This window comes from Eumetopias jubatus, unplaced genomic scaffold, assembly GCF_037043125.1.
Source record: "Eumetopias jubatus isolate StellerSeaLion01/CBP00866 unplaced genomic scaffold, mEumJub1_p1.0 scaffold_5, whole genome shotgun sequence".
Classification (NCBI taxonomy): domain Eukaryota; kingdom Metazoa; phylum Chordata; class Mammalia; order Carnivora; family Otariidae; genus Eumetopias; species Eumetopias jubatus.
In genome coordinates this window covers 86,483,317-86,495,351 of record NW_028274811.1, presented here as the reverse complement: position 1 = coordinate 86,495,351, position 12,035 = coordinate 86,483,317, and the positions used below count along the sequence as shown (strand labels likewise).

General features: G+C 35.3%; 1 protein-coding gene across 1 annotated transcript in view; it reads left to right on the top strand.

Moving 5' to 3' along the window:
• Nucleotides 1-12,035, top strand: part of TMEM232 (transmembrane protein 232) — a 226,424-nt gene that overhangs the window by 20,725 nt on the left and 193,664 nt on the right. The window contains exons 6-7 of the mRNA XM_088023664.1: nt 2,383-2,549; nt 10,329-10,483. Coding sequence (XP_087879790.1) covers nt 2,383-2,549; nt 10,329-10,483 — 322 coding nt within the window. The remainder of the gene's footprint in view (nt 1-2,382; nt 2,550-10,328; nt 10,484-12,035) is intronic.

The window sequence follows — 12,035 nt, the reverse complement described above, 5'->3', positions numbered from 1 at the left end:
TGGATGCCTTTTATTTCTTTTTCTTGCTTAACTGGTATGGCTAGGACTTCCAGTACTATGTTGAATAAAGATGGTGAGAATGGGCATCCTTGTCTTGTTCCTGATCTTGGAGGAAAAGCTTTCAGCTTTTCACCCTTGAATAAATGTTAGCTGTGGACTTGTCATATGCAACCCTTATTATGTTGAGTTGCATTCCCTCTATACCTGCATTGTTGAGAGTTCTTTTAATCATAAATGGATGTTGATTTTTGTCACATGCTTTTTCTGCATTTATTGAGATGATCATATTTTTAGCTTTCATTTTGTTAATGTGGTATATCACATTGACTGATTTGGGGATGTTAAACCATCCTTGTATCTCTGGAATAATTCCCACGTAATCATGGTGTATGATCCGTTTAATGTGTTCTTGAATTTGGTTTGCTAATATTTTGTTGGGGATTTTTGAATCTATGTTCATCAGGGATATTGGCCTGTAATTTTCTTTTCTTGTGACATCCTTGTATGATTTCGGTAGGGTAATGCTGGCCTTATAAAATGGGTTTAGAAGAGTTCCTTCCTCTTCTATATTTTGGAAGAGTTTAAGAAGGATTGGTATTCTCTTTGAGTGCTTGGTAGAATTCATCAGTGAAGCTGTCTGGTTCTGGACTTCTATTTGTTGGGATGTCTTTGATTATTGTTTCAGTCTCCTTACTAATAATCACTCTATTCATATTTTCTATTTCATCTTGATGCAGTTTTCGTAGGTTGTATGTTCCTAATAATTTATCCATTTCTTCTAGGCTGTCTTATTTGTTGGTGTATAATTGTTCATAGTAGTCTCTTACGGTCTTTTGTATTTCTTTTTTAAAATCCTTTTTTTCTATTGTAACATCTCCCTTCATTTCTTTTTTTAAAAAGATTTTATTTATTTATTTATTTGAGAGAGGGAGAAGTTGAGAGAGAGCAGAGCAGAGTGAGGGGCAAAAGAGAAGCAGGCTCTCTGCTAAGCAGAGAGCCCAATGTGGGGCTCCATCCCAGGACTCTGGGATCATGACCTGAGCCGAAGGCAGACCTTAATTTACTGAGCCACCCATGTGCCCCATCTCCCTTCATTTCTGATTTTACTTATATAAGTCCTCTTTTTTCTCTTGGTGAGTCTAGCTCAAGGCTTGTCAATTTTTCTTTTCAAAAAACTTTATTTTTAGTTTTAAATAAACTTTTTAGTTTAATGGATTGAATAAAGAAAACAAGGTCAAAAGAGGAAAAGATTAGTATGTTGTACAGTAAGAGATAAAAAAGAGACTCAAGATACAAGAAAGGGAATATTTGGTGGAAAAAGTCATGGAGGAGGGAATAGGAGATAATAGAAGTGTTTTGGAGACTGACCAATAAATTGCACCACTACTACAAATTCTGACAGGGTATGAAACCAAGACAAGACTGAATAAGAATTCATGTCTATCATATCACTTGTTTTGATTTCTTCATACATTATAATCCTCTTTTTAACTCCTCACTGTGTTCAGTATAGTGACTCATTAAATAATTAGATGATAGTGGCAAATAAAATTTTGAAAAATTATGTGAATAAAATCTCAAGATGTCACATTAGTTTGTTATTGTAGATCTATCCCAAGAAAACCAATAACTGTTTCATATAAGGATAAAATCCCCAATTTTGACCTTCTATCAAATACTGTTAAGTAGAGCCTTACTTATGCTACATCTCTGTCTTTAGCAACAGAATGATTTTTACCTGGGGCCATTAACAACTGCCTCCTATCCATGTAGCCATATAGTAGAAGAGTAGTTATTATTAATTTTTTCCACTATCAATAGATTAAAACTCAAAAATTGTCTAAAAGTTTACAAAAAGAACAGCATAAAGATATTTCTGTTAAGTACCACATAGTGTTATGTTGAATGACATAATTGTTGTTATATTTAAAATATATTCTTTCAAAAATCAACAACAATAACATCTTGAAAAAGAATAAAACTGGAGAATGTAGGTTAACAGTGATGATTTGTTTGTAGGATTACAGTTTCAAAGTATCCATTATGATATGATAACATATGAATGTTATAACTTGATTTATTTTCACCTGGAAGTTTCCAACCGTTATTGTGCAGTAACTATACTTAATTGGGCATTCTACCATTATGCAATTGATGTTCTGAATTACATAAACTCTTATGTATTAATTATTTACCTTGTAGTTTTCTATTATGCCAGCAGGGGTCATGCATAACCTTTAAATCTTGAATAGATAGGGGACTGGATAGCAGTTTCAGCATCTAAGTATTGAATTTAATTATATTTTAGTAACTAAAAGACAAATGAAACACAATGCAAGATATTAATGAAATATTCATCACAAATTATTTTTCTTACAATAGCACTTTGTTTTTCTGGAGAGTCATATTTCAAGTATCCAAACATCTTTTCAAATGTGCAATTCATTCTGAAAACCATGGAAATTATATGCAAAAGAGAACTCCTCTCTGGATCAATTTTTAGCCCTGTGGAAAACAAGAAAAGCTATAAGAACATAGATTCTGATATGGTGAGTATATCCTAGTGCATAATGAGTCAGATAACATTAATATGATTAAATAATTGTGCTTGCCAATACTGCAACATTGCTGAAGATGAGTTTAGCTGGTGGTGGGGGTAGGGCGAGAGGAACAAATAGCAAAAACAATAAACCATATGCACAGTTCCTGGACAGTAGTTAATAGGATTAGCAGTGGGGCATCAATATGCAGCACTACGACTTTAAATAGAGTAATGTCAATTAATATCTTTTTCCTTATAGATTCCATCTCAGCTACTTAATTGGAAATAGCAATGCAATTTAGATTAATTTATAAATGAGGATTTTAAGATATTACATTTGTATTAAAAGGAAAGTGTATAAAGTACAGGCTATTAATGAGAGCAATTGTAATATTTGATGCTTCCATAATTCATATGTAATTACATTTAAAATGCTATTAAAATCAACTGAAATGTTTTTAAATGGTTCAGAATTGAGGAAATAAAATAATCTCTAGTATATGAAAAATTGTCCTTTAATTTCTAACTTGGATATTAGTGATCAACATTAGAGAAAACTGTCCCAATCATGTAATTCCTTGGTATGTAATAAATTATGTATTATGTGAACAGAGCTGCAGTGAGCCATATAATTGTTCATATATGTTATAGGCTGATGTACCTCAAAAAACAAACTTCAATCTCTGGGGCTCGTATGTATTTCCTTCTCTCACATATACTCCAAAAGAAAGCAGTGAACAGTTTGAAACCTTGCTTCTTTTGTTATTTTATTTTTTGTTACATATACTTATTATTTCATAGTTTATAAACAGAAAATTTGTTTTTCTAATAATTTCTTAAAAAGGAAAACATAAGGGAACGCCTGGGTGGTTCAGTCAGTTAAGCATCTGACTCTTAATTTGGGCTCAGGTCATGATCTCAGGGCTGTGGGATCAAGCCCTGTGTCTGTCTCCATGCTTAGCTTGGAATCTGCTTGGGATACTCTCTCTCCCTCTGCCCCTCTCCCCGCTCATGCGCGCTCTCTCTAAAATAAATAAATGAATAAATCTTAAAGGAAAATGTTTAACATAAGGGAAGTTGAAACAACTAAAAAAATTTAAGATTCCTTTTTCAAATAGTTGTATTATGATTTGCCTCACAGTTTTCCCATGCTTCTCTTGGGCCCTTTCTAAAACCAACTAAAACATAAGTATTTAAGGAAACACATTTAACCACATCTATTTGTAATCATTATAGGCTTTTGTGTTTTCTCTTTGGCTCATTACTTGGTGAATCATTGACACAGAGTGACATATGCTAAGTAATTTTGAATCTTTTGGTTATAATTACTAATGAGCACCAATTACTTCATTCACAAAAGGGATCTTGTTTTTAAGTTTATTTATTTATTTTTTAAGATTTATTTATTTATTTATTTGAGAGAACGAGAATGAGAGAGAGAGAGTACATGAGAGGGGGGAGGGTTAGAGGGAGAAGCAGGCTCCTCGCTGAGCAGGGAGCCCGATGCGGGACTCGATCCCGGGACTCCAGGATCATGACCTGAGCCGAAGGTAGTTGCTTAACTAACTGAGCCACCCAGGCGCCCTCTTGTTTTTAAGTATAAAGAGTATTTTAACAATATATAATCTATGATACTGAACAATGGTAAGAACATTGGTCATGAGAAGAAAGACCTGCTCAGCAACTGACTATGATTCAGAGGAGGTCCGTGAGCTCTCTAAATCCCCATTTGCTTATCTTTAAAAAGGACATCACCACCACCACCACCACCACCACGACCACCACCACCATCATCATAATCATTATCATCATCATCATCATCATATTCACCCTAACTAATCTATAGGATTGTTGTGAAGATTGCAAAAAAGCATGTGCCTTGTAAATGATTGAGGGCCATGAAAATGTTAACAATGATTATTGAACATTATATTTAGGAACTCACTTTAACTTAGGCAGTTAAATATAGTAATTTTCATCTAAGGACATGATTATGCTGACTAAATAATTGTGTTTTACCATGAAGTTAATTGTGCTTAATGAGTGATTTGAGTGTTTTTGCTTAAAAAATAAGATATTGTGAAATCTTGACAATATGAGTGTTCTAGTTATGAAGCAGGCAACCTTCAGTGTTGATTCTGCTTCTCTTTAAGAATCTAAATGTTCAACAAAGCAGGAAAGAATATCCAATGGAAAAAAGACAATCTCTTCAACAAGTGGTGTTGGGAAAATTGGACAGCCACATGCAGAAGAATGAAACTGGACCACTTTCTTATACCATACACAGAAATAAATTCGAAATGGATGAAAGACCTAAATGTGAAACAGGAATCCATCAAAATCCTAGAGGAGAACACAGGCAACAACCTCTTTGACCTCGGCCACAGCAACTTCTTGTTAGACACGTCTCCATAGGCAAGGGAAACAAAAGCAAAAATGAACTCTTGGGACTTCATCAAGATAACAGACTTTTGCACAGCAAAGGAAACAGTCAACAAAACTAAAAGGCAACCTATAGATTGGGAGGAGATAATTGCAAATGTCTTATCAGGTAAAGGGCTAGTATCCAAAACCTAAAGAACTTATCAAACTCAACATCCAAAAAACAAAAAATCCAGTCAAGAAATGGGAAGAAGACACAGACATTTCCTAAAGAAGACATATAAATGGCCAACAGATACATGAAAAAATGTTCAGCATCACTCATCATCAGGGAAATACAAATCAAAACCATAATGAGATACCACCTCATACTGGTCAGAATAGCTAAAATGAACAACTCAGGAAACAACAGAGGTTGGCGGGGATGCGGAGAAAGGGGAACCCTCCTACACTGTTGGTGGGAATGCAAGCTGGTGCAGCCACTCTGGAAAATAGTATGGAGGTTCTTCAAAAAGTTGAAAATAGGGCTACCATACGATCCAGCAATTGCACTACCAGGTATTTATCCAAAGTATACAAACATAGTGATTCAAAGGGGTATGTGTACCCCAATATTTATAGCAGCAATGTCTGCAATAGTCAAACTATGGAAAGAGCCCAGATGTCCATTGACAGATGAATGGGTAAAGAAGATGTGGTGTATATACATATAGACAATGGAATATTACTCAGCCATCAAAAAAATGTTACTCAGCAAGAGTGAAATCTTGCCATTTGCAACAACATGGATGGAACTAGAGGGTATTATCCTAAGTGAAATAAGTCAGTCAGAGAAAACAAATACCGTATGATTTCACTCATGTGGAATTTAAGAAACAAAACAGATGAACATAGGGAAAGGGAGGGAAAAATAAAATAAGTGAAAACAGAGAGGGAGGCAAACCATAGAAGACTCTTAACTATAGGAAACAAACTGAGGGTTGTTGAAGGGGAGCTGGGTGGGGGGATGGGGTAACTGGGTGATGGGCATTAATGAGGGCACTTGAAGTAATGAGCATGTGGTGTTATATGCAACTAAATAATCACTAAATTCTACCTCTGAAACTAATAATACAGTTATGTTAATTAAATTGAATTTAAATTAAAAAATTAAAAAAATAGAAAGATGCTATCTAAAAAAAAAAAATCTATCTGTTCTTGTCAATCTTGTTGTACAAAAGCTACAAGGAAATGGAAGATTCCTGCTGGACAGCTTTGCCTGAACTGGAAGGGGCAAAATGTCAACACATGAAAAGAATGTATCTGTTTAGGGGCGCCTGGGTGGCTCAGTAGGTTAAGTGTCAGCCTCTTGCTTTTGGCTCAGGTCATGATCTCAGAGTCCTGAGATAGAGACCCACGTTGGACTCTGTGCTGAGCGCAGAGTTGTCTTGTCTCCCCCCACCCCCCGCTCTTGAGCTCTCTCTCTCAAAGATATTTTTAAAAATCTAAAAAACAAAAAAGAGAATGTTTCTGCTTAGAGTGGGACAAGTCACTAAGTCTCTGTGCCTTTTTCCACAAAGAACGAAGAGCATAGTTTCAGTCTTTTCTAAGTTCTATTTCAGCTCTATACCTCTGATTTTGTGAGGGGATTATAACAGATTTTAGCCTATCAGATTTATTGCTCTTTTTCTCCTCCCATTCCCACACAATATAAAGAATTTGAAAGGTAGTGTAGCCACAGTGCTACTAAAATTTCTGGTTCAGCTAACTAATTCAGTGCCTGATTACATGTTTGAACATTGTTCCCCAGTTTCAGCCCAATTTCTTCAGTATAGCTTGGTCTAAGCCAGGCTCTCCCATTCAGTTGAGTACTTACCCATTCAATACCCATCTCTCTCACCTACTGGGAGAAGACAGTAGGAATCAGAGACGAAAATGGGAATATAAGCAATACATCTGTATTCATCCCCCTCCTTTCTTTGTTATTGACCTGCCATAGTAGAGGATTTGAGGATTTATTCTTACAGCCCTTCTTTTCCAGTAATGCTCAAAGGTCCATGACAGAATATTTTGGCCACTGCAAAATATTTTGTTTTTAATATATTTATCCGCGTTGGAGTAAAAACATAAGCATTTAATTTGTTTTCCAAGTGCTGCCATAAAATGGCTGAAAAAATAAAGAATTCTGTAGGATATACATGTTAGGATACACACAATATGCGTGTTGGTTCTATTTTAGAATAGGAAATTTCCTTTCCCTGCTGCTAGAACCCATTTTTTCTTTTAATATCCTTTAAAAGCTGATCCAGACGCAAGGTTTCCATTGACTTTGACAAATGGTGCACTTTAATTAGCTCTGTGGCTTTCAGAGCCAGAACACTGGATTGAGTTTTCCACTCTGTTGTTCACTAGCAGAACTCAATTTGCTGAGTACAGTTGTCACATGATAGTAACAACAGAGTTTTTTGGAGATAGTAGATTAAACTCAACTGAAATGCAGTAGACCCTTTACTAAATAGCTGCATCTGTCCTAAAGTACAAATAGTTTTCTGAAAACTAGGAAACATACAGAGTTTACATTCAATTGTGATTAGCAATCTCATCCTCTAATGCTTTAAGTACTTGGGAAGCCAAAGGCATTATCTAAATTTGGGACATTTTGTGCTATACTGCAAATGTACATGGTTACTAGGGTTAGACTGAGACACAGGTTCTTTAAAATTAGAAGCATTATCCTATGATTCATATTATATGATAATATCCTATTATCTAAGTAGCACATTTGTGTTAAGAGGTCCTTTCATGGCATTGTCAACCATCCCCAAAATGACTAAAAACAAGGATGAAACTCAAAAGGCTATCTCTGAACAGCCAAAATACAGCCCATTCTTCAAAGCTCATTACTGTTATAAAAGAGAGTCTGGTCTGATATTCAGAGCTTGTGTACTCAAATTTGCATAAGATTCAAGCTGATGTGGTTATCTGAAATTTCAGCCAACATTAGATTAATAGCACTTTTTTAGGTGGACTTCTCAAAATAGGTATTGTGCAAGCTGCACTGATAGCTTGTTGGAGAATGTAATTGAGAGGATGTGGCCACTGGTTTCTCCCATGAGCTGGACCTGGGCAATCTGAGGCTCCTCCCTGGAATGCATGTTCTGCTCACTGTTCCCACAGCTGGAGCCATTTCAAGGATGTAGCCTTGAGAGATCAATGTGCTCTTGAGACCATCTGGGTGGTATAAGTGAAAACCCAGTTAAGGCTTCCTATAAACCTTAAGATTCAGGTGGGTGCAGAGGATTTGCTTGTCTTGAAGCAATCTAAGATAATCCTCCTAAGTAATTTCCCTGGCTTATTAGACCTATCACCTACCAATCTGGAGTGGTCTCTCTCTTTAATCTCTGTTTGGCCTCTGTGTACAGGGTCCAGTTTGCAAAGGAGCATAATCCAAAGCTGGGCAGCAAGGCATGCAGATGAAAGAACTATAGGAAGTGCTCATAAAGCCAAGAAAAAAAGGAAAGAAGGAAGAGAGGAAGGAAAGGAAAGAGGAAGGGAAGTAAGGGGGTAAAAAGAAAAAGTTCTCTGGGAGTCATTTAAACTGTGTTAAAAGAGCCCTCTCAACTTTTTGGGGGGGATTTTATTTATTTGAGAGGGGGGCAGGGAGGGAGGATGCACGAGCAGGAGAAGAGGGACAAGTAGACTCTGCACTGAGCGTGGAGCCTGTCTCAGGGCTTGATCTCACAACCCTGAGATCATGACCTGAGCCAAAATCAAGAGTTGGAGCTTAACCGACTGAGCCACCCAGGTGCCCCTGTTTTACATTATTTTAAAATAAAGCTTCTCTATGGAATATTCTAACATTCTAAACATTGGCTTGTTTTCCACATTTGCCTTTCTGAGTGATTATTCCCCACAGTCAGTAGCCTTGTGCAGAGACTTTATCTTACTAATGACTTATCTCTAGCATCTCTGTTCCCAACATAAAAATAGATCAATACACATCTGTGGGACTTAACTAAACAGTTTACTAGAAACTTAATATATCTTAGTTTAAAATTTATATATGAATTTCTGGCCTTTCAACTTAAGAATACTTAACATGACAATTATCTTTAAATTGTAGATCTAATGTTGTTTGTATAATAAATGAGAATATAAACCCTTTTGGAGTCTCTTTAAGGGTTTCTTTTGAGCATAAAAGAATGAAATATTAAGTACATATCATAAGATGTGTATTTGAATCTGTATTGTTGGAAAAAATTCAATGAGAGTGCTATGTTATCACCGTCTAACAATAAAGTCAGGTTTCTTTATACCGGTTACCTTAGTAGATCAGCTAATTCTATGAAACTGTTAGGAAGCATTTCAAGAAAAAATAAACAGATAACAGCCCATTTTTTCCTCTGAATTTGTAGACTTTTAAAATAGTTATTTAGCAGACATTGACCAAGTCTAGCTAGGCATGTATATTGCCCTTAAAGTGGAAATCCACATTTTAAAACCTAATTTGCTGTTTGATCATTGTTCAAACTTTTCCCCATCCTCTCCTCCTTGGGTGTCAGGAAGAACTAAGTCATATAGGGTCTAAGAAGCACATTGTTCTGATAATTGTCCTGTAGAGGATATAGAATTTTTGTCATAGTATGGAATGATGTCATTGAACACAAGGGACCCATGTGAAAAGCAATTAAGTCATTAGGTTCAGGTTAACAATTGAAGGGAAGCAAAATTTGCTGCCCCAAAATATGACTCTTTGGCATAAGGATTATTTTAGGCTGGTTATTTTTAAGAAATCACAGACACAGGAGAAGCTGTGAAAACTGAGTAGAAGTTACCCTTTTTGTAAGAGATATTTACATTTTAAGAGAAGTCTCTGTTTGTATAGGTGCCTCCCTCTCTGTACTAGGAAGAGAAGAATGATTCTAAATCTCTAGAAACTCTTATCAGTGGAGAAGGCAATGACAAATCTGCATATCAACCTTACCCTTGTTTACTAGGCTTTTCCTGTTAACCATCCATAACTGCCCACCTACTGTTTTGTCTTTAGCTAGAGATGTTATATAAGGTAGTGGCTTGGGCCACTTTGAAAAGTATTCCTCCGTCTACCATGTGTACAGGAGGTATACATGTTATTAAACTACTGTTTGGTTTTCTCCTATTAATCTTTTTATTACAGGGGGGTGCAGGGGGTACAAAGGTCTCAGCCAAGAACCTGGAAGGGTAGATAGAAAATTATTTTTCCTCCCCCACACTATATATATTTACAAAAATATACTTAAGTAAATTGCTCTTTTTGGTGTAACATGAAGTTTAAGAAAATAATGCATTTTCATTTGAATATTTAAAATTTCCCAGGAAATTCATTTTCATGTTTATTCAAGTCAAATAACTCTTTTCCAGATATATTTTTATTTTTTAATTCCAGGAACATTTGCAATTTAATCAGGGAGGATATGAAGTTAACCACCTGCTCTGGCACTGTGTTGCTGCCTGGTCATGTGTTCAGAAGAATAGTCCTCAGCTGAATAAGGTGCTTGAACATCTCATCTTTCATAAAGTGCAGCTTCAAAAGAAATGCTGGTGAGAGGGATTCTATAAATCCAAAGTAATTCATGGAGAAACCTTTGTGTTTAAATGTTAAATAACCTTGGTACTTAAATGTTAATCACACCTTAGTTGACTATGAAAATAATTTATAATCTCAGTTCCAAATGCAAGGGCAATTTATATATTTTGTATTAGTTCATTTCATCAACAAATTGTTCCTATCTCATTTTTTTTTGCTAGTTTGCTTGCATGTATTGCTTAATCTATCTTTATCAAATGAAATTTGTTATTGATAAGAAGTGCCTCCCCCATTTAAAACATCCTTTATTTTTTAAGTTGTTAAACAACAACAGTGAGGTACAGTTTATTATCCTTGGAGGAAATATATTGAGGTTCTGTTTCTTTATGCCTTACTTGTAAAGTATAACAAAAATAAATCTTGACTGATGAGTGTTAGTTTCCTCCTGTACATATATTAATTTGAGAAGGAAAAAGAAGTCTTAAATTACTACCAAAGAGGACATGGGTTCAGTGGAGGGGAGAAGAATTTTAAAGGAGTATTTCTGAGGAAAGTGATCAGAGGAGATATCCCTTTTCAGTATTTGAGGATAATCAGAGTTTTGAATTCCTCTTCCAGTGCTAATGGTAATCATCATCATCGTCATCATCATCATCATCATTATCATCATCATCATCTGTCAGGCCATAGCCAAGTTGCAAATTCAGTCATCATATAGTTTTCTTAAAATTAGTTCCTGCCTCTGGCTGCCCACTGGCTGCCCACTCTACACCAAAGGCCTTTGTATATGTAAATTCTAAGAATCAGGAGGGTTCCTTATGAAGGAAAGGTGTTTTCCTAGTTTCATTTGGAAGTTTTTGGGATTCTAGATCAAGTAAAGATTTCTGGAGGATGGCTTAGAGTTTGCTTAATTTCCTAGAAACAGCCTAGTTCAGAAGATGTTTCATCAAGAACTTACTCTGTCTTGTCCTGTGGGAGGACAAGATGGGAGAAATCTCACTATTGCAGTTAACAAAGATTGTGATTCTTTTATGTTTTAAAAGCTAAGGATGATATCTTTAAATGGGAAAATTACAATGCAAATAGAATATAATTTTAATAAGTATATGTTCATATAGAGTTGATAAATACAACAAAAATTAGAGATTCTCCCTGGTGCAAAGTTGGTTATTCTGAAAGCCATGGTGATTCTTTCAGACCATTCTTACTATAGAAAATAAGTTGTAGGGGATTCAAAGATACAATTTAGTTTTCAAAAGGGTATAGAACTATTTTAGCTCTTGGAAGACTCTAATTTGATTTAAAAAATAGGAGAAATTACATTTTAACATATAAAAATAAGTATTTCATGACTTTCAAGTTTATTTTCAAAGCACTCTAATAATTACCAAATAAACAAGTTTAAAGAAATACTGAGATAGTAAAAGTGGCTGATTAAGAATAGCTAATTCTGAAAGTCAAGGAATTGTTTCTTTAACCAACTTTCAGTTTTACTGTACTGCATCAACATTGATTTAATTTGTTAATGATTTGTCTTGTTAAACAAACCAACCAACCAACCACAGG